The following is a 27859-nucleotide window of genomic DNA, read 5'->3' on the forward strand; positions in this document are numbered from 1 at the left end:
AATATCAACTTAGTGTGATTTCCTATAATGGGACGCCTTGCCACTAGGAGATGAAAAGAAATAATAGCTAGCATTTATAAAGTGCTGATTAAGTGCCAGGGAATTGTCTTAAGCACTTTATTTACAGTATCTCACCTAATACTGTGAGGTAACTAATACTATATTCCCATTCCACAAATGTGAAAACAAAGCATTAGGAACCTTAGTAAAATACCCAGGATCATAGAGTTAGTAAATGACAAGGGCAGCATTTGAACTCAGATCGGTCTGACTAAAAGTCTATGTTCTTGGAAGTTCTAGTATGAACAGGAAGAAGTATGGAGATAGATTGTAAGGTCAGTGAGGGATTCTTGGCAATTCCTGAGGTGCATAACGGTACTAGACACTAAGAGTGAGAAAGAAAGAACACTAGTAAAGAAATGTGTGAGTGTGTGTGTCTCTTGGAGTGGAAGATGACCATTTGTAAAATGGCTGAAAGGTCACTGTAACACAACGCTTTTAGAACAAAACACCGAAACAGTAAAATTCACAGGGAAAGGACCAAACTTCAAATAATTGTCACTGTGTGGTATTTCAACTTGAGGCAGTCGTCAAACAAGTTTTAGTGGAACCACATTTAATTCAAGTGGCAAAAAGCCTCTGAAGTCAAAAGAAGATATACCAGTTAAACTAACGGCTTCTAGGACTTCCCTGGTGGTCTAGTGGTTAAGGGTCCGGTGGTTAAGACTCTGTGCTTCCACTGCCAGGGGCAGGGGTTCAATCCCTGGTTGGGGAACTAAGATCCTGCAAGCTGTGTGGTACAGCCAAAACCAAAACCAAACAAAGAAACCTGGTGACTTCTAATCTTTTAATTACCAAAGACAATTTTATTATTCCCAGACCTCTTGGTTCCTGATAACCTACATTTGTTAAGCTACAATGATTCTCTTGCTTAGACTGAGGTGAGATAACAAAAGCATCCAGCAAAGCCAGATGGCCACACAGGCACGGCTTCAAGTGGTGGAGTCAGCACAAGGACCCAAGCCACGCTGGGTCCGTCCTCAACTCACAGGTCCACGTTTGATTTTGTCTGGATTGACCCACACCAACCTATCCCAAAATAAAACCATAAGCAAGAGCTACACTGAAAAATTTGAACAGTGAAAAAGAAACCTGCCCCAATATTTTCTCCCTGACTTAAGTGGGAGAGAAAACCGTGAAGAGATATTTGCTTGGTGAGCAGGAGAGGTGAGTAGCGTTGAGGTTTATTCACGCCAGGACGAGGGTGGGGAAACATTTCTGACTCAGAATTAAGGACTGAGCCAGCGTCTTGCCCCTGAGAAGTGGTGGCTTACGAGGAGTCAATTCCCGAAATTTAGAATTTCCCTTTCTAATCTCCCAGCTTCCCAAGCTCCTCCTTAACATATATTAGCATGCTTGCTGGTTTGTATTCTTTTATACTCCACCTATTCCAAGGTAGGATTAAAGGCAGGTTGTAAAACTATCTACAATAAATGACAACACAAATCAAATATAGGTAAGAGAAAAAAGGCAAGATACACTTTGATTGATTGTATTTTAGTTGTGAGGATGCTAAAATCGCTGTACTTCCCTAAGCCTACATTTTGGTCCCCAAATTGGAATCTGTGGCTTCTTAGTGGCCTCTGCCACTCCATTAATAAATTTGGAATTTCAGTGGTTTGATTTTACAAATGGTGTCAACTGAAGAAAAACACACAACCTAAAATTTGCGTGTTATGTTTTATTCAGTGACCCTACTGAGGACTATAGCCCAGGAGACAGCCTCTCAGATAGCTCTGAGGAGCTGTTCCCAAGACATAAGGGAGAGGGCTTCTGTGGTGGTGCAGTGGTTGGGAATCCACCTGCCAATGCAGGGGACACGGGTTCAAGCCTTGGTCCGGGAAGATCCCACATGTCGTGGAGCAACTAAGCCCGTGCACCACACCTACTGAGCCTGTGAGCCACAACTACTGAGCCTATGTGCCACAACTACTGAAGCCTGCATGCCTAGAGCCCGTGCTCCACAACAAAAGAAGCCACTGCAGTGAGAAGCCTGCACATCGCAACGAAGAGTAGCCCCCGCTCACCGCAACTAGAGAAAGCCTACGTGCAGCAACGAAGACCCAACGCAGCCAAAAATGAATAAATTAAATAAATAAACTTAAAAAAATAAAAGAAGTAAGGGAGGAGCCAGGATATATCGGAGTGTTTGCTGAAAAAAAAAATGTAGTTGGACATCAAAAGATTACTGCTAATCGCAAAAAAACAGACATCTCAAGTTAATGATTTTAGTTCTTTTCTATGTATGGGAAAATACAAGAGTCTGGGGCTCACTGAAATAGTTCCTTAGATATGCATCTTAACTGTCTAGGGCCAGTATCCTGTTTTTTTCCATCTTGAATTCCCACAGGGTGTACAGTCAGGGCGTACTGTCAGGGCAGCAGCACTGACTAACGGCTTGGTGGTGGGCAACGTTTCTTGTTTACTGGAATGGCAAATGATGTTTTTTGTCCACAGTGGCTACTATTTACCAACTGCTGATCTAACCAGATTTAATTCTCAGGTGGCACTAAAAATTTCAAGTTTTAAGAAAAGTCTGCTAAAAAGAAAAAAAAAGTCTGCTGTTATACTTATGAATCACCACAATGTAATTTTTCCATTTGTATTAATAAAAAATAAAAAAAACCTTGCCAAAATCTTTGATAAGAATGGGATAACCAGAGTTGCCATAATGGATTGCTATCATTCAGATAAACTTAGTTTTAGTTAGCATGTTGCAGTCTTATTTAGAGTAAATTTGTGGTCTTCATTAAGATTTCTGAAATGGGGCTTCCCTGATGGTGCAGTGGTTAAGAATCTGCCTGCCAATGAAGGGGACATGGGTTCGAGTCCTGGTCCGGGAAGATCCCACATGCCGTGGAGCAACTAAGCCCATGCACCACAACTACTAAGCCTGCGCTCTAGAGCCCGTGAGCCACAACTACTGAGCCCCCGTGCCTCAACTACTGAAGCCCGAATACCTAGAGCCTGTGCTTCGCAACAAGAGAAGCCACCGCAATGAGAAGCCCGCACACCACAACGAAGACCCAACACAGGCAAAAAATAAAAATAAAAAACTTTCTGAAATGTTAAAATTATCTCACAGACCTCCATGTTTATCTTCTTATACCTAGGAACATTCTTGAAAGGACAACCAACAACTCTATCCAAAAACAAACAAATAAACAAAAAAGCCTGAGCCAACAAAGTAATCACAGGTGCCCTTCAATTTGCAAATCACATATTTTCCCTGCACAAAGAATTATCCCATGGGAGAGCAACTCAGCTAAAATTTCAGGGTAAAGGTGTTTGCTTTCTCTTCATGAAACTGTGTCTTGTGCTCTGGTCAGGTAATGACGATCATCAGGGCAACTATCAGTTCAAGAAACACAGGCTTTTTTCCCCAGGAAGCTCCTCATATACTCTGGTAAGATCAGCAGATGGGTAAGCCAGTCCTATGGGCATGATGCTCCTAAATGACAGGTTACAGACCAAGGGGGCCTGGGTTCGATCCCTGGTTGGGGAGCTAGATCCCACCTGCATGCCACAACTAAAGATCCCGCATGCCGCAACTAAGACCCAGTGCAGCCTAAATAAATGAAAAAAAAATTTTTTTTAAATGAACTGACATGATGTCTGCAACAATTTACTTTCAAATGGCTCAGAAAAAAAAGGAAGTGTATATGTGGCTAAAAGTTAACAATTGACGAATTAAGTGTGATAAATGAAATATTGCCTGCCATATCAGTAAACGAAGGACGTCACAGTCATCAGCAATTACAGTCACAGCAGATGGTGAACTGGTGAGCCCTGAGGGAACTCAGGAAGGGAAAGAATACCTGCCATCTAGCAGCCACCAGCAGCCCCGGTTAGCCCCGAGGAAACTCAGGACATGAAAACACAGGATACTGGCCCCAGATAGCTGAGGTGCATATCAAAGAAATGACTTTACTGAGCCCAGATTCTTGCATCTTCCCATACACAGAAAAGCGCTACATTCCTTAACTTGACATATCTGGGTTTTTTTTAATTAACAATAATCTTTTGACGTTCAGACTACCTGCCCTTTGTTGCAAAACTCCTATATATCCTGGCTCCCCACCCTCGCCTCCTTGGAGCAGTTCTCTCAGGGTTACTTGAGATGCTGCCTTCTGGGCTTGAAGTCCTAAAAATTCCCACCAAATAAAACATAACTCTCAACTTGTAGGTTGTGAATATATTTTTTTAGTCGACAGGTAGAAGGTATACTAGTGTTCATTGCACTATTCTTTCCACTTTTCTATAGGCTTGAAGATTTTCAAAGTATACAGTTGGGGAGAAAATGGACATTAAAAATTTCCAAAATTAACAACATGGATTTACTATATAGCACGGGGATCTATATTCAATATCTTGTAATAAACTATAATGGAAAAGAATATTTTTAAAAAAGGTATAGATATATACATATGTATACGTATAATCAAATCACTTTACTGTATACCTGAAAGTAACACAATATTGTAAATCAACTATACTTTAAAAATTTTTTTCCAAAAAAATTAAAAATCCATAGGAAGTGCACCAAACTGCTAACAGTGCTTATCTTGGCTGAGGTGATATAGGGATTCTTTTTTTTTTTCTTTATATAGTCCAGTTGTTCTACTGAACTGTATTTTTTTGTAATCATATAATATTTTTATTTCAACTTTTAAATATGTATATGCATATATTTTTTAAAGGCCACAGTGGGGACTCTTTTTTTTTGCCCCTGTGACCTCTTTCTGCACAAAACACCCGCCAGCCTCATGGCCCCAGCAATGCAAGCCCCCTACAAACCACATTTCTCAACAAGTGCTTTCATGCATATCACTAGCCCCATATCTCCATTCCCAACAAACACTTTCCTCATGAACTACAGCCCACACAAAACATACTCCTTCTAAACTGCTCTCCCGGAACAAATGGCTTTCTTCACCACTGACTGCACTTCTGGCAAGGCTTCCGCCCATAAATCACTCCTTCCTCAAAGTTCCTGTGTAACCCTTCCACCACCTATCCTTTCGGAGTTACTGCCTCAGTCCCCTGGTGAATTCCTCCAGGTGTGCTGCTAAAGATTTCTCAACTGCTGAGTTTCCTGTCTGATGAAGCGGTGAATTGCTTCCAATTTGGTCTGGAATCAGTCACAGCTCCCAACTCTTCCTCATCTAGGCTCCCAACTCCTCACCTCTTACCTTCTTCAAGAAGTGGACATGCATAAACATATAATTATTGCAACATGAATGTACAGTGTAACATCTAATCTTCCTTCCATATAACTTAAGTGTTGGGGAAGTGTACCTTTGCTATTCAGGCTTTTGCAAACAAGTCTTGATGTTTCAAGCTACTTGATTTTTAGTGTTGGGGAAGTGTATCATTGTTATTCAGGCTTTTCCAAACAAGTCCTAATGTTTCAAGGTACTTGATTTGCATAGAATTTTAGAGGTTATAAGGTCAAAGATTTCTCTCTATGGCTTTGCCAAATATTCATCTAGCCCCTGTTTCCACACTTGAAGAACTTAACTATTTCTTTTTTGTGGAACTCTTCACAAATTGAGTGGAACCTCTCTTCCGGTCTAATCTTAACTGACAAAATTGCACAAAATAAATTTGATTCTTCTTTTACATCAACAATCCTTTAAAACGATAGAAGACAGTTCCTCACTACTCCATTTCATCTCCAATTTGCCACCAAGCATAACTCCATCGGACCTTCATTTTCAGCCCAAACATGTGATGTGTTTCCACACAGTACCCACCCACATCACTCTCTGTAGATTCAAAGATTTGGAGACAAAAGTTGTGAATATGAGTCTTAGCTTAGTCATTCCTTTGCTGTGTGATGGTGGAAAAGTCAGGTGACCTTTCTCTAAGCCTCTCTTTTTTCATCTGAAAAACGAACATGAGAATAATATTAATGATACTCAATAGTCTCCATAAATATCAAAACTAAAAAGGACAAAGAAGGTAAAATCTTTTGTAGATTGTAAAGCACTTTGTACATGTTACATGCTATGGTTATTCACATTAAAGATCCAATCACAGCAGGAGTGTCTTCCTCTCTCCCCACCCTCTTCCCCTTACAGATTAAATCCTTCTCTACTTGACTTTTTTTGGCTTTTTTTTTTTGTAAACTTTGGCCACACACTTTGAGATTCAGCATCAATGGGTCCTTTGGAATGATTGTGGCAGTGAATACTCCCCCAGAATCAGTTTATTTATACTAACAATGGTCTAGCCTCATTCTTTTTAAGGTTGCTTCCACAAAATAGCTGCAACTTCCCTCTGTACTGGCCATTCCTCCACATTCAATCAACTTTACAATTGCTTCCTTACCTGCTTCCTTACTTCCAGATCTCAAAGCCTGGCCACACTATCTGAGAATGTCCCAAAGTCTGGAGGCTTTGGGGTCTCCAAGCTGAATTTTAGCATTGAGGTTCTGGGAAGGAAGGGCTCAGTTCCCTCTAATATCTTTGAAAAGTATGTAATATTACCCTGCAGGGACAACCTTGCAGGGCTCTTTCTCTGCTGCCCTCTTATGGACATCTATCAAGTCAAAGTCCAAGCTATCAGTGCGGACTCATTTCTTTTCACTATCAAGAGTCCCTATCGCACGGCGCAGTTGTAACTATACGATAAACAAGTCATCGGGTACTGCATGGATAATCAATTAAAGGTCCCATTTAAATCCCAGTCAATAGTACAAACCATCTTGTCTCCTCCCTCATATCATATGCAAGTCCCATTTGGTGCCTCTCTGTTTCAAGGTGTCTCCCATCGTTAAAAAATTTAAAAAAAAATTTTAAGCCCCTTTCTTAGACCTCACATCTTTCCTCCAACCGCTACTCCCCTATGTAGCAAAATTTCTCAAATGTGTTATTTGTACATGCTGTCTCTACTTCCTCATCTCTCATTCTTTCTGGTGTCCAGTCTAATGAAGGTGTTGAAGTTGAATCCGGCCTCTGTACCCCGACACCGAATTAAATCTCGGAGACAAAGTTTTGGATGCAGTAGAAAAGAATAGCTTTATTGCTTTGCAAGGCAAAGGGGACCACAGAGGGTTAATGCTCTCACAATTGTGTTTTGAGGCAACCTGGAGGGGGTAGTGAGGAGTTTTATAGTAATGGTTCAAAGAGGGCGTGATCAGCTAGTGGACATTCTTCTGATTGGTTGGTGGTGAGGTAAGTGGGAGTCAGCATCATCAACCTTCGGGTTCCAACCAGTCTACGCGCTGGTGGACAGCATACAGTTAACTTCTCCTACCAGGTGGGGGTTTCAGTATCTGCAAAACAGCTCAAAGATATTGTTATGCATGTCCCTTGAGGGTTGGAACCAGGACTCTGCCCCAAGGTTGCGCTATTGTTTCTTGCCTCTTCCTCCCTTGTCTCTGCATCCCTTCCCTTCCCTAATTAGCATCTGTTTGAACCTGCCCATTGGAACTCAGAGAAGGTCATGGAGTCTGAAAGAAGCCTATTTCCTGTAACCAAGAAGTGGGGGCGGAGGGGAATTCCATGGCGATCCAGTGGTTAGGACTCCGTGCTTCCACTTCAGGGGACACAGGTTTGCTCCCCGGTCCGGGAACTAAGATCCCTCATGCCACGAGGTGTGGCCAACAAACAAAAAAAAAGAAGTAGGGTCACAGAAAGGCTTTTGTGCCCAGGAGCCCCACAGGGTCCTGCTTGGTATCAGTGTCGTTCTTGTTGCTCCACTAAGACTGAAACAGGAGGGAAGGGGGCAGGGCACGACATTTGAAAGAATGACATAGCCCGAGGACAGGATACAAATGGATTAGAACCAAATGAGTCCAAGATGGCGGACAAGTTGGCTTCCACTAGACCTTGAGCCTCAGTATACGCTCATTGTAACACATCAGCAAGCTAAATGACACACCCACAGGTGCCATGACAGTTCCAAGGCCGACCATAAGGCTCAAAAAGTGGGCGGTGGCCCAATTCCTGGAAATCCCCACCCCTTCCCAAAATAGCTGGAATACTCCTCCCACTCATTAGCCTATGAAATTACCCACCCCTATAAAAACTGACAATCCCATACCCTGGTGCCTTTCTTACGTTCTGGGGTGGCCCACACGCTGTCTGTGGAGTATGTTTTTCTCTAAATAAATCCACTTCTTACCTATCACTTTGTCTCTCACTGAATTCTTTCTGCCAGGAGATATCAAGAACCTGAGCTTCATAAAGTCCTAAAACCAGGTGTGTGATCTCAGTTGGAAGACTGTGGGTTTTGGCTGGGTTCGAGTCCCGGCTGCGTGGGTTCAAGTCCCAATCTGAGGTGCAGGGTTTCAAGACTACATGTCAAGGTAAGCAGTGAGTGACCTTGACTGCTCTCTTCACTTGTCCTCCAAGACATCCTATTTTCTGATTTTCCTCCTACCTCACTAATGGGTCATTCTCAAATTCCTTTGCTGAATCATTCCCCACATCCTGATTTCTGTCCCCTAAATAATATCATTTAGATCATTTGCTTTAATGCCATCTATATGCTAATGACTTCCAAATTTATGTACCTAGCTTAAATCTCCTCTCTTTGATTCCAGACTCATTTATCCAACTGCATACCCCACGTGTCCACCTGGAGGTCTAGACTTTTAAAACTTATCAGCTATAAAAGCAAACTGCTCCTCCCTAAGCGTCTCATCTCAGTAAATGGCAGCTCCATTCACCTCACCTATTGGGGCAAAAATTTAGGAACAATTCTTGATTCTTCTTTTCTTCTCATACTTTTTTCCAATCTATCAGAAATTCTTGTCTACTCTATCTTCAAAATATCTCCGAATTCTGACTTCATCTTACCACCTCCTTCACCATCACTGATGCAAACCAACTTTTAACCTGGTCTACCACAGTGGTCTCTTATCTGATCACCCTACTTCAATTTTTGCCCCATACCATGGATTTTCTACAAAATAGGCAGTTGAGTTGTTTGTTGTGGTTGTGTTGTTTAGGGTAAATCAGTTTTAAAAATCCTTTCATGCTCAAAATAAAATCCAAACTTCTTACCATGACCTACAATACCTGCCCACATCTCCAACTTTGTCTCCCACCATTATTTCCATTTTTCACTCTAATCTAATAATATTGGCCTTCTTGCTGCTGCTAAATTGCTAAGTTCCCTCAGAACCTTCATGCTAGCTGCTTGAACACTCTTCCCTAGTCATTCCATTGCTCACTCCCTCCTCTACTCAGGTGTCTATTCAAATGCCAGCTCCTCAGGGAGGCCTTTCCAGCACTAACCTATTCGAGAAATCTCTTGCTTCTTTATTACTTTCTCTCTCTCTCCCTTTTTTCTTTCCCCTTGGCCATGCTGTGCGGCTTGCAGGATCTTAGTTCCCGACCAGGGATTGAACCTGGGCCCTTGGCAGTGAGAGCATGGAATCCTAAGCACTGGACCACCAGGGAATTCCCTCTTTTGTTTAATAGCCTTAATGAGGTATATTTTGCATGTCATAAAATTCACCCATTTCAAGCGTACAATTCGATGATTTTTAGTAACTTTACTCAGTCGTGTGACCACAACCATAAATCAGGTTTGGAACATTTTTACCCCCTGAATAAGATCCCTTATGCCCATTTACATTAATCTCCTTTTCTACTCTGAGCCCCAGGAAACCATTAATCTACTTTCTGTCTCTATAAGTTTGTCTTTTCTGGATATTTCATATAAACAGAATCATAGGATACATGCTCTTTTGTATCTGAATTGTCTTACTCAGCATGTTTTTGAAGCTCATCCATGATGCAGCATGTGTCTGCAGTTTGTTCCTTTTTATTGTTGAAAAGTATTCCATGGTATGGCCATACGTTTTATCTATCCATTCACCAGTTGTTTCCAGTTTCCATTATTAGTAAATGTTGCTGTAAACATTTATGTGTTAAGTCTTTGTGTGGTTGTGTTTTTATTCCTCTTGAGTAGATACCTAGAAGTGGAATTGCTGGGTCACATAGTGGTTTTAATTTTTTAGAAACTGTCAAAGTGTTTATCCAAAGTGGCTACACCATTTTACATTCCCAGCAGTAATGTATGAGGGTTCTTGTTTCTCTGTATCCTGCCAACACTTGTTAATGTCTGTCTTATCTATTATAGACATAATAGTGAGTGTGAAATGGTATCTCACTGTAGTTTTAACTTGCCTTTCCTTCCTCTATTACTTTCCATCCCCTTACTTTGATTATTTTTTCTTAACACTTATTGTTATCTTAGATTTTTTTTTTTACATTTGTATTTATTTGTCGTCTGACTCCTGAGTTAAATATAAACTCCTTGAAGGCAAGAACATTGTCTTGTTCTTCTCTGTTTCCCCAGTCTCTAGAACATTTGTTAGTAAATGGATAAACATACCCTCTTCACGTTTATCTTTCTCTCTGCGCAGCAGCCTGGAGAGGTGCACTCAAGTTTTCATGGACAGACAACAGTTTATAAGTTGATAATTTGGGGGGTTAGCATACATATGTATGTGTATATGCATATGTATGTACACACACACACACACACACACACACACACACACCCCTTCGCATTTCTATATAAGCCTTAATACATCTGATTATCAAAAGGACATAGTTCAAAATAATTGCGGAAAAAATGAACAAATATCAATGCAATACAGTGTTGTCAAGTAAATGTTATAGTTATGAGTGACCTTCGTTGAAAAATGTCAATACTGGGTAAAGGCTGATGACAAGACCTGACACAAACGTCACTTGAATAATCAAACAGGGTTATTTATCCAAAGGGCACAAAATAAAGTCAGCTCAGTCAGAGAGATGAATAAATGTTTCAATTCAGACAGAAGTACAGACATCTTAGAAAACAAACTTATGCTTACCAGGGGGGAAAGGGGGTGGGGAGGGATAAATTGGGAGACTGGGATTGACATATACACACTACTGTATATAAAATAGAGAATAAGTACTTACTATATAGCACAGGGAACTCTACTCAATACTCTGTAATGGCCTGTATGGGAAAAGAATCTAAAAAACAGTGGATATATGTATATGTATAACTGATTCACTTTGCTAGACACCTGAAACTAACACAACATTGTAAATCAACTATACTCCAATAAAAATTTTTTTAAAAAAAGCACAAACATCTTGACTCCAGCACCTTCACCAGAATGTGTATTATTACTGAAAACTTTAAGTAAGTGAGAGTCATATTAGACTATGGAAATATAACAGTATTTCTCAGTCTAGTCCACTTGTACTCCTAAGCAAGTGTGGATATACCCAGAGCCCCTCCTTGGGTAGAAGCACCTCAAGTTTCTGGTTTATACAATGTACAATCCTATTGCGGGGTACAGTTTGGTTCTCTAAGGCACCTCTCTCAGACTCTCCAGGCTAGTATATTCTGGTCTGAGAACATTCCTGAATCCAGTATTGTGTAACCTTACCAAGGATCAGTTTTCTAGATCTTTGGGAGTCCTGCTAACAAGCCTTTAGACCAACCGTAGAGCTATCCTGAAGTAACGAGTCAGTAGGTAGGAAATATTTTAGAAGCTGGACACCATAAAGAACGGCAGAATGGCAGAACATATCCAAAATTACCCTTACCATAATTCCATATTTGTTTTTTAAACAGTGCTGGTTCCTATCTGTTTGTGAAGGAGGAGTAATTTAGGGGAGCAAGCATCCAAGGAAACCTAATGACTTCCTTCTGTCCCTCCAGATTCATGATCTTGCAGGTCTATCAGTGAAACTCCAGAGTGAGAACCTTCCCACCTCCAAAACAAGGATGTCAGAAACAACCACTGTGGGCTTCCCTGGTGACGCAGTGGTTAAAAATCCAACTGCCAGTGCAGGGGACACGGGTTCGAGCCCTGGTCCAGGAAGATCCCACATGCAGTGGAGCAACTAACCCCGTGAGCCACAACTATTGAGTCCACGTGCTGCAACTACCGAAGCCTGCGAGCCTAGAGCCCATGATCAACAGCAAGAGAAGCCACTGCAATGAGAAGCCCGCGCACCGCAATGAAGAGTAGCCCCCACTTGCCGCAACTAGAGAAAGCCTGCACGTAGCAACGAAGATCCAACACAGCCAAACATAAATAAATAAAAAATAAATTTATTAAAAAAAACAACAACCACTGTGCCAAATATCAACTACATTCCTTGATGGTAATTAAATTATTTTCATACTTCATTTGATGGAATGGGTAGGATATTAACAATGGTAGTAGCTCTACAGTATTATTTGGAGGGAACAGTGGAGATTAATACTGTGAACTGGAATTGACCTGGACAGTCTTTGATGGGTAAAAAGAACACTGGATAGAAATAGAACACCTCAGGCTACATATAAAGTCGTACTATATTCCTACCAATCTTTTCTTATAAAATTATAGCCAAAGCTCAAGTAGAAACAGCTCAAAATAAAATAGGAAAAGCAAAGACAAAGGCCAATATCAAATAGCTGGCTGACAAGCAAAATGGTATTTTAAAAAATGAATAAAAGAGAGAAGGGAAAGAGGACAAGAAAAAAAGTGATTTGCAAATGAGCTAAAGTAAGCCTCCTAAATGAACAAACTCAGAATGGAAGTGAAAATGAAAACCCGATGGAGGAGTGGAGATGTTCTCTGACCCCAAAACAAGAGAACAAAGGCAGATTAATACCAAACAATTTCAAATCTAATTTAGACTAAAGCTAAAAGTCTGGCAAAAAGATTAAAGACAGGAAATTTTCCACTTTTATTAAAATCCAAATTTACAATAACAGAAAAACAAGGCAGGTAGCCAGTGTTTATTCAAATGGCGTCCCTTAGAAACAAAATGTAATTATGAAAAACAGAGGCCTATTTACAAGAAAGAGCAATGCAAATCTAAGCCAGATCAAATTTAGATGCAAGGCACAGCACGGAAGGAACAGTTCCATTCTTCTTCACCTTCTTCTTTTAAAGGGGCAGCAACTCTTTGTATCTATTTGTAATAGTAAATCAACTCAGACTGGGAAATAGCTAAAAACAAACAAAAAAAACCGAAGCATACTCTTCCTTTGGTTCTAAAAAATTTGAGTGACAGACATGTATTCTTGAGAGCATGGACCTAATTCATCAAGTAAGCACAATAATTAACAGATGTGAAAAGATCTCCAAGATACATTAAGGTAAAATAAAATAGCAAGGTGTAGAACAAGAAGTATAACATGCTAACTTCTGTGTATAATAATAGGAGAAAAAATAAAAATATGTATTTTTATTTGTTTATATTTTTATAAATCCTGGAAGAATGCACAAGAAGCTAATAAAAGTGATTCCTAGTGGGGTGGGGAAGGAAGGGCAGATGGAGGAGAGGACTGAGAGGAACATTTTCACTGTATACATTTTTTGTGGCATAATTTTTTAACTATGTGATCCTATCACCTATTCAAATTTTAATCCAAAAAAAAGAGAAAACTAATTTGACTTAAGTGTATATTTTTATTTCTAAATTGCTTATGCTCTTGTCTTTATGTTTTTTTTGTTTTGTTTTGTTTTGTTTTGTTTTTTTCTGTGGTATGTGGGCCTCTCCCGTCGCGGAGCGCAGGCTCTGGACGCGCAGGCTCAGCGGCCATGGCTCACGGGCCCAGCCGCTCCGCGGAATCTGGGATCTTCCCGGACCAGGGCTCAAACCCGTGTTCCCTGCATTGGCAGGTGGATTCTTAACCACTACGCCACCAGGGAAGCCCTGGCAGGTGGATTCTTAACCACTGCGCGACCGGAGAAGTCGGAAGCCTCCCCGCTTCTGGTTAGGCTTTAGTCCATCAAAATACTACAGTGTGATTTTCCCATCAGTCCTTAGTTAAAAAGCTGGCCACTTGCCTAGAGAATAAGGTTCGCACTCCTTAGCCTGAGATCAGACCTCTAAACAATCTAGCCCCTCTCCACCTTATCTCCAACTGCTCGCATTCATGATTTCTTCATTTTAACCTTTCCAGTCTGTTAAATTAGACATTCCTGAATTGGCCTGCATGTAGTGCTTTCAGCTATATCCTCCTCACCTCTCTTTCCTATAAAGCCTAACTTGAGTCCTACCAATCCTTTACCCATTCCCCATCCTCTGTAGCATGTTATCATTGGCACTTAGCATGTACTACTTTTCACACATTATTGTATTCCTCTTTCAAAAACAATTTTTCTAAACAATGACAATATAACACACAAAAAGACTAAAATAGGCATAGAGGGTACCACTAATTCAACCTTGTTTTTCCTTTTTTATGCATATATCCTGTCCCCTGTCTAGACTGAAAGCACTTTGTCTTATTACCAATTTATATTATGGTTTTTAAGACAATGTTCTATACAAAATACATGATTAGTAACATTTGGGGTTTTTTTTGTTTTTTTGTTTTTTTGTTTTTTTTTTCCAGTACGCGGGCCTCTCACAGTTGTGGCCTCTCCCGTTGTGGAGCAACAGGCCGGACGCGCAGGCTCAGCGGCCATGGCTCACGGCGCAGCTGCTCCTCGGCATGTGGGATCTTCCCGGACCGGGGCACGAACCAGTGTCCCCTGCATCGGCAGGCGAACTCTCAACCACTGCGCCACCAGGAAAGCCCAGTAACATTATTTTTTTTTAAATAAATTTACTTATTTATTTTTGGCTGTGTTGGGTCTTTGTTGCTGTGCGCGGGTTTTCTCTAGTGGCGAGCGGAGGCTACTTTTCGTTGCGGTGCGCAGGCTTCTCATTGTGGTGGCTTTTCTTGCTGCAGAGCACGGGCTCTAGGTGCATAGGCTTCAGTAACTGTGGCACGTGAGCTCAGTAGTTGTGGCTCGGGGGCTCTGGCGCACAAACTCAGTAGTTGTGGCACATGGACTTAGTTGCTCTGCAGCATGTGAGATCTTCTGGGACCAGGGCTTGAACCTGTGTCCCCTGCATTAGCAAGCAGATTCTTAACCACTGTGCCACCAGGGAAGTCCTAGTAACATTACTGATGTAGGTAAAATGACCATGATAGGGTCAGGGAAGAGAACATGACTTGATGGGGTAAGTGTGTTTTGACACATAATGAGGCTCAAGAAACTGAACCCATATTTTCGGCATTCTGTAGGCCCCTCTGGAGAGTTTTTTTTCGAGAACTACCCTTCTGTAGGCGCCCCCCCCCCCCCCGAGACCTATCTCCCTGACTTTGTTTTTATTCTTTTGCACACCTCAATTGATACATTCATTTTGGGCTGGGTTCGTTGGCATTTTGAAACTGAAAATACTTGATAAACCAAATGTGGTGTAGCCATACAAGGGAATATTAGTTGGTTATAAAAAGGAAGGAAGTACTGATACACGTTACGACTTAGATGAACCTTGAAAACATTATGCTAAGTGAAAGAAGCCAGTCACAAAGTCCACATCATTCCATATATGATTCTATTCATATGAAAGCCCAAAATAGTTCACTCTACAGAGCAGAAAGTAGATTAGTGGTTGTTTGGGGCCAGGGAGGGTGGGAGTGGGGGTGGAGTGTACAGTGACAGCTAAAAGATACAGGTTTCCTTTGGAGGTGATGGAAGTGTTCTAAAATTGACTCTGATGACGATTGATTGTACTTATCTGTGAACATACTAAAAATCTTTGAATTACACACTTTAAATGGGTGAATTTTATTTTATGTGAATTATATCTCAGTAAAGCTGTTTTCTAAAAATATTGAAGACACTGTGTGGTCATGTTTTTCCTCCCCAGCCTATACCCACCTTGAAACTAGAATTCTAGTGAGTTTAGAATTAATAATTATTATCTATAATTAAATGACTAGGGACTTCCTTCGTGGTCCAGTGGTTAAGACTCCATGCTCCCAACGCAGGGGGCCCGGTTCGCTACCTGGTCAGGGAACTAGATCCTGCATGCCGTAACTAGAGATCCCGCACATCGTAACTAAATATCCCGTGTGCCGCAACTAAGACTCAGAGCAGACAAATAAATATTTTTTTAAAAATGACTATTACTTGCCTGTAGCTACTTTCCTTGTCATAGCTTACTTTGTACTATAAAGAATATACAATTTTGTTTTCTGTCACCATGGGGGTATATTTAATGCCCTAACATGAATATAGTAATATATACTTATATAAAGTAGGTGAGTCCTAATTTTTGTGCTTAGATCTAAGGAATTAGACTCTTGAATTAGGACATCAAATGCATAATCTTCTTCATTAATCTAGTATTCTATTATGAAATACAAGATACCTTCTAAATCTAAAAAGGTAGAAATGCCCTTAAATATTCCACTCAAGTCTCTCTGGGACATATTTTTCAGATGACACCATTCTGATTCCTGATCCATCTCACCAAGAAGCAGATCCAGGGTAAGAAAGCCAAGCACCAAATGCAGCCCTCCTCTAACCCCCAAGTACCCATCTGCTATGTCTCCATGTCTTCTGTTCTAGTCACACCTGTTGTGACAATGACCCACAAACATTGTGAGTGCTTCGGCTCACCCTGATGTGAAATCCTTCCTCCCTTTCATCCTTGAAGACTAAGCTCAAAGTTAAACAACCTTTCTCTCAATAACCAATCTCAAAGTCCAGCGCATACTTATAATCAGTTCATCCTTTGGACTCGCATAACATGTGACTTGTACCTATTTTATACTGCCTTATATGAACAATTAATAGCTTTACAAATGTGTATCTGTTAAGACTGTAGGGCCCTTGAGAGGGAAAGACCATTTTTATATTCTCAATTTAACATTTTATTAGGCTAAGAGTGTTATACAGAAATATTCAATAACTTGATTAAAAAGAAATGTAACTGTGAATCACTATATTGTACATCTATAACATAGAATATTGTACATCAACTATATTTCAATTAAAAAAATAAATTAAAAAAATGTCTATAAGCATCTCATGAGATGAACAAGTTACTGTGATGTGTATGTATCTAAAGGATGCACAGTCCTTCCCTCTACACCAGCTCTCTCAGAGACAAATGACAGACGCTAGCAGATTGCCAGGTAGGGTTTTAGAGGTGGATGAAGGTACAAAGAACGGATGAAAAGAAGAGTAGTTACAGGGCCACTTCAAGATACCTTTTCTTTGTGCTGGGCTCAGCTAGGTAGGTCAGGTAGCAAACAAAGGATGATTTGAAAGTTTTCGAAAGCTTTCCTGCCAAAATGCCTCTTCCATGTTTCGGGTTTTTTTAATGCGGTACGCGGGCCTCTCACTGTTGTGGCCTCTCCCGTTGCGGAGCACAGGCTCCGGACACGCAGGCTCAGCGGGCATGGCTCACGGGCCCAGCCGCTCCGCGGCATGTGGGATCTTCCCGGACTAGGGCACGAACCAGCGTCCCCTACATCGGCAGGCGGATTCTCAACCACTGCGCCACCAGGGAATCCCACCTCTTCCATGTTATACTACTAACTGAAATGTTACCACTGTTATAGAGTCATCCAGCTCTACCAGCTGTCAAAAGGCAAACAGGCCTGAGTGGGTGGGGATAGTATGATTTTCAAACGTGCCAGCCAGCTGAATGCAAGTTGATAAGCGCCAGCAGTGCAATGGGCCAACAAAAGGTAATGCCTAGACTCCTGTCACAGGGAGGTTCTGACCAAGAATGGTGAAAAGGAAAACTAACACCCAGGAAGAAAGCAATAGGAGGCAAGGAAGTCCTCCAAGAGAAGAGGCCAGAGTATGAGTCAACTTCACAGGGGCTGGCAGGACGCTAATCAGCAGTGGAGCTGCCGGCAGCAGAGAAAGGGGTATTTGCCACTGCACTGTCGGAATGGAGTGACAGAATGTATGGGTGTCACGAACTATGGCAGAGGTTAGCGGCGGCGGTGGGAGGGAACCGAAGGAAACCAACAAGAAATACAATTAGGGCTTACCAAGGATGTGGCAACTATGGAACATAAGCTGAGATCAGTGAACGAATTCAGATATTCATGAGAGCTGACAGAGAGAGAAACAACCAGAAAGCAAAAGGACAGAGGCAAGACTGATCTGAGGGAAGTGGCCATCATGTACAGTCCTTCCTTATCTTCTAACACTGTCTTTCACCTCTTTGCCTTTCCTCCATCCTTTCCTGCATTCACATACCATCTACCTCAATTCTTAGCTGTCTGAGAGGCAGAGAGTCAAACCACAAGACATGTGGTCTCATGATTGGTTTCACGCCAGTCTTGGCCTGTGCCCCACCCTTATCCCAAATTACACAAAAATAAAGAAATTATTTCATCTTTCTCTTTATTCTCAAAATATGATAGTATAAAACTCCAAAAGGAAGAGGCTGTTCCTTGTGTGGTCTCCAGTGCTTTGAGGAGCAGAGCTGAGCCCCCAGGAATGTAAGAGGATCATCTCAAAAAGCTAGCAGTAGCTACTAGGCTGAGTTTGACAGCCCCAAGTCAAATCCCTGGATGTGTGGTAGGGCTTGGGCTCTTGAAGAGGAATAGGGGTGGAAATCATTTTGTGATGACAGCTGAGCAGAAGAGCACTCTGTATCAGAAAGGTCTGGTGGGAGAAGCAGGGCAGGTGACACTCCTTTCTGCCACTACCTAAGGGCAGAGGCACGTGACTCCAGCAAGAGGCCAAAGTAGGTAGCAGCTCCTTGGATCCCAGAAGGGAGATGGCAGACCACTCCAGGGCTGGTTAACTGGCATTGTCAGGCAGTGGAATGCTAGCCATAAGAATGGAGACAAATTGCTCCAATTTCTGCGCAACTTGCTTCCCGGCCTCTAGTACTTCCTTGTGATTGGCCTTCTCCTGGCTTTCATAATCCAAGATGACCTTGTTAGTGATGAGGGAGAAGCCAAAGACTCGAAGTCCACAGTGCCTTGCAACTATAACTTCTGGTACTGTGCTCATGCCTGATGTGGAGAAAGAGGGAAACCAACTGTCAGGATCCGCAAATGCCTCTTTTCATCACCCTTTAGCCTCACCTCCATTAATCACCTCGTTGACAATTTAGCATCAAGAAAACATCCAAAGAAACAGCTAAATTCGTGTCAAGCTTAGGCTGTTCTGTATTGCCTAAAAGAGTCGGGCCTCAGAGGGCCTTGCACATCGCTTATAAATAGAAATTTCTATCTGTTTGTGGTCATTCTAAAGTCAGTTCTAATGATGCAATTCTATCTTCCAGCCAAAGGGTACAGAAGGTGGCTATAATGATATTTGTTAAAATAATCAGAAACAGTCATCAAATTATGGACCGCTCATTAGCATTACAGTGGTTAGAGCCCTTAGTGGTGGGTGGAGTTGATGCTACGATGCAAACCTTCCACCACCTTTCAAGTCAGTTTAATTCAATCTTCCCTTAAGTCAGGCCCTCTTTCAGTTTATCATCTAGGTCTATAATCTTTTTCTCTTTTCCATCTTATTTTGCCAGAACCCTCCCTCTTCAAGCCTCCAGCCAAGTTCCCCTCCTCACCAACAGCATCTGCTCCCAGCTTCTGCAGCAGACGACACTCTGCCACAGTCTCAAAGCTGGGGCCTGCCACCATCACATAGGTTCCTTCCCGTAACTCTCTCTGCTCTCCCATTTGTTTCCAGGTACTGTGAGCCTTCTGCCTCATATCCCGGTCGTAGGCATCAGACATGGCAGGGAAACGAACTCCAAACCTAGGGCACAGGTTGGATTATCTCAGATTAATGGAATAGAGTAAGCTCTCTCCCAACTCCCAGACAAGTCCTTAGAGCCTACCCATCTATACAAAAAGGAGCAGGATAGCTACCTTTCATCATTGGGCCCTCTGAGAGGGTTCTCACCGCAGAAACCAGGTAGATTGATGTGATCGCGGATCAGCATGATATCTCCAACCTCAAACTCGGGGTTGAGCCCTCCAGCTGCATTGGTGACCACTAGAGTGTCCACACCCAGAAGATGGAAAACCCTCACGGGGAATGTCACCTTAGAAGCAAAAGATAAAAGATCAGAGAGTGTTCTTTAAAATGTCACCAATCCACCCATGCAGATAAACATGATACAGCATAAAAGACGAGAAAGAAGGGGACCAAAAATCTACTTTGCCTGCGTAGTTAGGTAATAAAATAGGAGACCTCTCTCCCCCTTCGTCCAGACCCAATCAGGTTTGTGTCCCTGATTTACCTTCCAGAGCGGGTAGCCTTCATACATGTGGAACCTGCCCTGCATCATCACACAGCCTCTGCCATTCAAGATCCCAAACACCAGTCGGCCAGCATGACCTGGCACTGTACACAAAAAAGAAAGGGAAATGCATGGACAGATGCTTTCATACAACACATATCCACTGAGTACCTACTCTGAGCCAACTCACTGTGCTCAACAGGTGAGGGTATACTTAATCAAAAGAAAACATTATCATCTCCACTCTCAGAAAGTTTAAGTCTGGTGGGGGAGATAGAAATTAATCATAAACTTAGATATAAGTACATCCTGAGATTAGAGCTATGGGGGTGAGGATGTTCAATGTGAACACACATCAGTTTCTTTTTAAAGAAATTTCAAAAGAATGAGAAAGCCATACTGTAAGAGAATAAAAGAATAAAAAATAGAATAAGTGAGTAATAATGAATGCAGTGAGTGTCGTAATTATAGACCTCTTTTCCAAAATTTCCAAAATTCTCAAAATCTGTATCCTTACTACCCTAACTAAACTATATGCTTCCTCCCTCCTGAGAGGGAGCTCATGGTATATTCTAGCTTCCTAAGGAGGCTAGGAACAAGGAAAGGGGCTGAGGTTGGACCCATACAAGTCTCCTTTGTGACCCACAAAACAATCCTGTGGGAATACGTACCCTGAATGGGGCATGCAGGGGCATGGGAGCGCAAAGATAACTCTCCACACAGACACAGTAACCATTATTACCATTTCTCTCATCTAACATTTCTCCTTTAATGGACATGGCTGACCTAGCCCTTAGAGAATGGAAGGTCTGGGAGAGGGACCAAAACAAAGAGGGAGAGTTGAGGGATACTCAGAGATTGAGGAGCTTATAAAAAAATTACAGGGCTTCCCTGGTGGCACAGTGGTTAAGAATCCGCCTGCCAATGCAGGGGACATGGGTTCAAGCCCTGGTCCGGGAAGATCCCACATGCCACGGAGCAGCTAAGCCCGTGAGCCACAGCTACTGAGCCTGCACTCTAGAGCCCGCGAGCCACAACTACTGAGTCTGCGCTCTAGAGCCCGCGAGCCACAACTACGGAGCCCACGTGCCACAACTACTGAAGCCCGTGCGCCTAGAGCCCGTGCTCCGCAACAAGAGAAGCCACCACAATGAGAAGCCGGCACACTGCGACGAAGCCCACGCGCAGCAACAAAGACCTGACGCAGCCAATAAATAAATAAGTAAAATAAATTTATTTTAAAAAAAATTGCCAGTAGTAGAGCAGAGGTGACACAGTTAAGGAAACCCAAATAAAGTATAAAAAGTAAATTGATAAAGTTTTAAAAAATTAATCCACTTAGTTAGTGCAGTGCCCTTCTCACTGCAGGTAGGAGTGGCAGGTGGAGCCAGAGTCACTACTATCTCTCTTAGAAAACTTTGCACTCCCTTCTCTCACTTTTTAATATTTCCTTCTCCAACCCCATCCCCACCTCCCTGCTCTGGTCTCCCAGTCTTGCTCCAAAGGGCATGAAAAATATCTGTTAAAACTCTTAACTCTCCAGGGAAAGAGGAAGGAAAGTAGAATCTGAAAAATTAATAAATAAACCAACAGAAGTTAGTTATCTGAGAAATTAATAAGTAAACCAAATAAACTACTCTTGTCCTTTACTTGGCCCTATTTCACCTGGCCCTTCTCTAAGCCTCATCCTCGGCATGCGGAACTTCCCCGACCAGGGACTGAACCCATGCTGTTGCAGTGGAAGTGTGGCGTCTTAGCCACTGGACCACCACGGAAGCCCAGCCTTAGAGCTTTTGGCTGCTGTTAGGATGCTGGATACACTATCCTCAGAACTCCACTGTGCATAGGGGGCCCTTTCCCCCTCCAAAGGGTCAGTGTGAATCAAGTCTTGTGTATTCATGTATCACCTGGGTATTTGTCTGCAAGAACGTGGCAGTCTGTGTGTTCATTTGTTGCTGTGCACCAGTGTGTGCCTTACCCTAGGACTGGAGTTAGAGCTGGGGAGATTGGGAATGGCAGGAACACAGGGGACAGGGAAGGCCTGACTTTGTCTGGGAGCTTACAGGCACTGCTCTTTCCACTTAGGCTACAGACTGAAAGAAATGAGAGAGGTGTATGAGGATATGGTGACCATAGTGTGTATGGGGAAAGAGTGTGCAGGGGAAGTGTTGTAGAGCTTTAGGGAGCTGAGTCATTAAAGCACAGGAAATATGTCATCATACAGTAACACTGACATAAACATGCCCTACTAAAACATTTCTACTGGGGGAATTTCCTTCTAAAGTCATTCTGATTCTTGGTGGGTTTTTCCCTCTGTTACAACAGTTGTCTCTAGTCAAATGCTATAGAGGATAGCCAGGGTGTAGAAGCATTGCCCTCCCATCAGAATCCCATCAATATCCCTCAGTCCTATCCCTCCTCCCCCTTGCCAGCACCTGTACTTTTGGGAAAGTTCGGTATTTCACTGTAGTCAAAGATCTGGGCCTGAGTTAATCTGTCACTCAGACCTCCTAACCCAGAACCACAGATCACCGCCACTTGAGGTCGGTGTTTGGTGTGAGACAAAAGCCATTTTGCAGTGTTCTGATAATCTTCATACTTGAATCTAGGAAAAAAAGGAAAACCAAGGTGAGTTTCACTTCCATCCCAAGGGTATCATAAACTAATGACCTTCAGCGTAGAAAGGCTGACTGAGGTACTAAGGTGACAGGGGACAGAGAAGTGGGCCAAGGAGCTAGACAAGCTACTGCACAAAAAAGCAAACCCAGGCCACAACTTTGGTTGTCAACAGCTGGAGCAGAACTGACTGCATAAGTTTCTCAGCAGCTGCTTGTGAAAACTAGACTCTGGAGCCCACCCCTACAGAATGGGGAGAGACCCCAGAATCGCTATTTCTTACAAAAGTGCCTCACGTAATTCTGATTCAAAAACCAGGTTTCAGAATTCTGGTCTTGAGGAAGCAGAACTCAACAGGGATTCTAGTCCCAATTTTGTCTTTATTAGGCACGTAACTTGTGCTTCAAATTCTTTCCTCTAATGTAAAGCAAGGGAATGTAATCGGCCTCACTTATCTAACAGGCTCAGTTTGAAAATGAATTTAAAATTTACTAACAAGCTCCAAAGACCTTTGACTCCATAAATCATGGTTCAGGTCCACAGCACCTGAGCCTCTTTTACAACTTTCCCCCCCTGCCCGTGTTTCCTCCCTGCCTTCTCCCATCTTTCCTTCTCTTCATCAAGGTCCAAGGTCCTTTGCCCTTCAGAGACCTAAAGGCATACGCTCACGCAGAACCCAGACATCCCCAAGAATCAACTGGGAATTTTTCTCACAATTCCAGTCCAATTCTCTCATACCTAGCTGGAAAAAACAAGGAGAAGGGACGGGGCAGGGGAAGAAACGACGACTGAGGTGTGACAGAGCTGAACACAACTAACCAAGCCTCCAGAGGAAACCTCTTTCTTCAAAAGTGCTGCCTTTACAATACACCGGGCTACCCTCAGGGAAGTAGCTGGGTAAGGGACCGGGTCGGGGCAATAGAACCGGGGTCATAGAATGATGAAGAGAGAAGCAGTGAGATGGTAAACGTGAATCAAATAGCATCCCCAAGAGGCGCCAAGGAAATGAAATATGTGTGAAGCCCTGGCCACCCAGCACATCTAGCCACAGCTTACAGGACTTCCTCATTGGCCAGCAGTCTCCCAAGAATGCCCTGAATCCCTGGGCACCCAAAAGCCACTTTGATCCCTACTGCTGGAGACTTGGGCTGGGACTTCAAGGACCAAAGCCGAAATAAGCGTTTTCAAAGGTGAAGTGGGGGGGGAGGAAGGATCTGTTGCTCAGTTCAGTGAATAAGAATTTCCTTCTCTCCTTGGAGACGACATCCCCAACTTAATTGAAACTCCACCTTGGAGGAAAGAGAGGCGTTGTCGAGGGACGTGAGCAATCTCTCCTCTGAAGGAGGAACTCCAGATATGGGCGCCAAAAGTACCTCGCGGCTTTACCTAGACTCTAGAATGGGAATCTGTGACGAGCACGTGGGTTGAAAAGACCTTCTCTGTATGTGGGTGGGGGAGTACGCTCCCTCTACACTCACATCGCAACGCGTGCGTGCGCGCACACACACCGGCTTCTTTGGCGTGTCGTCTACGGTCTACTAACCTGTCCCCTTCCTGCTCTGGTGGCGCCACCCCTGCTCGATTCCCGCGCGCGCCCCTGCCAGCGCTGGCCGCCCCACTGCTCTGCCGCCTTGCCCCTGATACTGGGCTCCGAGCCAGGCCTCTCTGCATCCCCGGGGCGCTCGTTCCCTCTCCTGGCCCCCTCGGGGCCCAGAGTGCTGGGTTTCCAGTTCTCGATGACAGCCATTTCCCCTCCCCAGGGGCCTACGGGGTTCCCTGGGCCTGGTACCCGCCTCACCCGTCGTCCATGGTCCCGCCGACGCCCTCTCGATCAGTTTGCCCTTCTCCGCTCAGACCTACTCCACTGAGCTAAGCTACCGCCAGTCACCGGGTACGATCCACACAGCGCATTGTTTGCAACGCGCTGGCTTATATCCCCAGCTCAGGAGTCCCAGCCAATGGCAGGCGAGTACGCGACCGGCCCCGTCTCCATGGTGACACGCCCCGACTCAATCGCCGGAGGCTAGGGTGTCAACCTAATCTGAGGTCTTCCCAGCTGCAGTACCTTTCTCGATCCTCACCCTACCCACCGCGGGGGAGGGGTAGGAGCATCCAGCATTTCGCCGCTGCACCCATTTCTAACTGCAGGTCCGGAGTTTCCGGCACGGAAGCCTATGAGGGAAGAGGGTAGGAGTCAGGAGGAGAGCCCCCGAACCATCTACCTGAAACCCCATTCCTGGTTGTGTCTACAGCAAATCATGAGATATTTGAACAGAGAAAAATTTAAACCTTACGTGGTGCAAATCCAGAATAAAATTAAGTGAGCCTGTGTCTGAGTTGCTTCCTGGGCAAAGGAAAAAGGGTCGACTCTAGCAATAATGCTGCTCTGGAGGTTACAGGATATGGGAGAACATATAAGGGGTCTAAATCCAGGCGCAGATGAGGAGAAGACAAATTTCTGCGGGTAAGTATCCCAGGATCCTCGCAGGAGGATGCAGCAAATCCCCTTCTCCAGGTGTTTCCAAATTCCCTGTAGATATTAAGCTTTGGGATTTGGGAATGAGAAATAGGAATTTCCAGGAAGTTCCCCAGTATTCCCCAAATTATAAGTTATTCATAGAATACTTACTTCCATACATTCTTTACTCATTATTATGGATATCTAAAAAAAATGTTATATAAATAAGAAACAGTAGTATTTACAAAGAATTGTAACCTATAATAAAGTTTTATTGGAAAACACACGCACACAATTCCTGGATCCTTGACACAGACAAAGGATGGGGATAGGGTGGGGATGGGACGGGGAAATGCAGACAGACCCTTGATTTACACGATACTCGATCCAAGGAATTCAGATAATTACAGAAGGATTCTTCCCCAAAATGAAAATTCCTGTAACAGAACTACGCAGCATAATGTCTTTGTAAGAATTTAGCTATTTTCTGCCTCCACTTTTATAATTTTAACCAAATTCACATCAAATCACAAATTGTCCTTGCTTAGCTATTGGAATCATCCACCTATTTCCACCCTCCTGAGCTCTAACCTTTCCTGCTTGCTGTGTTAGCCAACATCATGACCCAAACCACTGTTTCCCAGCCCCGTTTCTATCTCATTCATGTAACAAATACTTATTGAGCATCAACTATGTACCAGAACTGTTCTAATGTTAGGGACACAAGAGTAATGACAATATATGTAAACACAAAAATAACATATATAAAGAACTGAGCACAGTGCCAAATGAACGGTTTATTCTACTGTCATTATTGGATTATTATTATTATCCTTATTCATCCAGTAATTTTAGCAAAGGTAACAATAGGGTGATCTAAAGGTAAAGTTTCACCTTAGAAATGTGACTCTGTACAATTGAGACACTGAAAGCATGATTTTGAATGATGGGTAAGTTCAGTCATAAGTAAAAATCAGCCCAAGGGTAATATGTATCAATATTTGATTGCTGAAAGTTTTTTTTTTTTTTTTTTTTTTTTTTTTTGCTGTACGCAGGCCTCTCACTGCTGTGGCCTCTCCCGTTGCGGAGCACAGGCTCCGGACGCGCAGGCTCAGCAGCCATGGCTCACGGGCCCAGCCGCTCCGCGGCAGGTGGGATCCTCCCAGACCGGGGCACGAACAGGCATCCCCTGCATCGGTAGGCGGACTCCCAACCACTGCGCCACCAGGGAAGCCCTGAAAGTTCCTTTTTAAACACCTCAAATCCAATCAAGTTTACACAAAAAACAAGAGTAAAACATAATTACATCTAAGAAAGCACAAACTTAATCAATTAATTTTTTTTTTTTTTGGCCTTGCGGGGAGGCTTGTGGGATCCTAGTTCCCTGACCCTCGTCAGTGAAACCACTAAGTCCTAACCACTGGACCACCAGGGGATTCCCTTAATTAATTTTAATGGACTCTGTCTAAAGTAAGTGATCTTCAATATATCTACAAAAGGAAAACTGAGGGACAAGGCTCAGTCTTCTGTAGTGTTTCTCCTATGTCATGTAGGGAGGAACATACAGAATATATAAACATTCTGGGCACCAAAGAAATGTACTGCTATATGACAGGCAAGGACAGGTTACCAGACTGCACCTTGGCCAGGGTCACATAACCTTCAGAACCACACAATAGACTTTATTCTGAATTCAAGATCAGCAACCAAGCTTCTGAACAATCATTTGGACCCCCAATCTTTTTCATCTCGGATTCACCAATGGCCCTATGAGTTACCCTATGAGGCCTAGCAGGCCTCCTCAGGACACATCTTAGTGGTCTATCCAACAGAAGGGCCCAGGTTCCAGATTGCATCAAGCCCTTGGGTCCCATCCTACCTCTAACCTTGGTTTGTTTGCATCTCTCATTGCTTTCCTCACCAGATTTTTACCTTTAAAGGGTACAGATTTAGGCATTCTGTGTGTGTCTGTATATGTGTGTGTGTGTGTGTGTAAAATACTTAATGATCATATATATGAAATGTCTATTAAATGTCTATTATTTCTCTTTAGGCCATCTCAAGCCAAGCGTCCACAGTCCATTTTGATCTCTTTGCAATACCCCAGTCCAGAGGTTCCCAGTTTCTTAATTTATAGCGCACTTAGGAACTCAGAAAATTTTTCACAGCACCCCTAGGTCAAAAGAAATACCTAAGAGTTTTGCTTTTTAGGTAGCTGGTGCCTAACAGCTTAGTAACCATTTGAAAAAAATAATACAGACAAGTTGAAAGAAAAAATATTTTTTGTTTTTTTCTTAAATAGGCACAAATAGTTACTAATGGAATGTGTGTGCCTGTTGGGCACTGCCCAACTTCTCAAACCTTGCAGTCCAGCACTACTACCCACATTTCCTGTTCCGGGCTGATTTCCACACAGTACTTACTTTTTTATCAGACGACCTCCTAAAAGCCAGCTTTGCAAAGATATTTTGTCATCAAAGGAATGTAGGAAGTCTTTTTTTATTTTTTATAAATTTATTTATTTATTTTTGGCTGCATTGGGTCTTTGTTGCTGCGCGTGGGCTTTCTCTAGTTGCGGTGAGCTGGGGCTACTCTTCCTTGAGGTGCGTGGGCTTCTCATTGCGGTGGCTTCTCTCGTTGCGGGGCATGGGCTCTAGGTGCTTGGGCTTCAGTGGTTGTGGCACGTGGGCTCAGT

The 27859-nt window shown here is 43.0% G+C and overlaps 1 protein-coding gene across 1 annotated transcript; it reads right to left on the reverse strand.

Moving 5' to 3' along the window:
- Positions 1 to 18273: 18273 nt before the first annotated feature.
- On the reverse strand, positions 18274 to 24597 carry PNP (purine nucleoside phosphorylase). The gene is made up of 6 exons (XM_082843258.1): positions 24505 to 24597; positions 22526 to 22695; positions 20091 to 20194; positions 19717 to 19892; positions 19413 to 19603; positions 18274 to 18852 (listed from the first exon to the last, which is right to left on the reverse strand). Exons 1-6 carry the CDS (start codon positions 24513 to 24515, stop codon positions 18635 to 18637), a joined length of 870 nt encoding a protein of 289 aa, XP_082699384.1. The 5' UTR covers positions 24516 to 24597; the 3' UTR covers positions 18274 to 18634.
- Between the last annotated feature and the right edge of the window lie 3262 nt (positions 24598 to 27859).

Source organism: Leucopleurus acutus (assembly GCF_964270905.1).
Source record: "Leucopleurus acutus genome assembly, chromosome: 1".
NCBI classification, from domain to species: domain Eukaryota; kingdom Metazoa; phylum Chordata; class Mammalia; order Artiodactyla; family Delphinidae; genus Leucopleurus; species Leucopleurus acutus.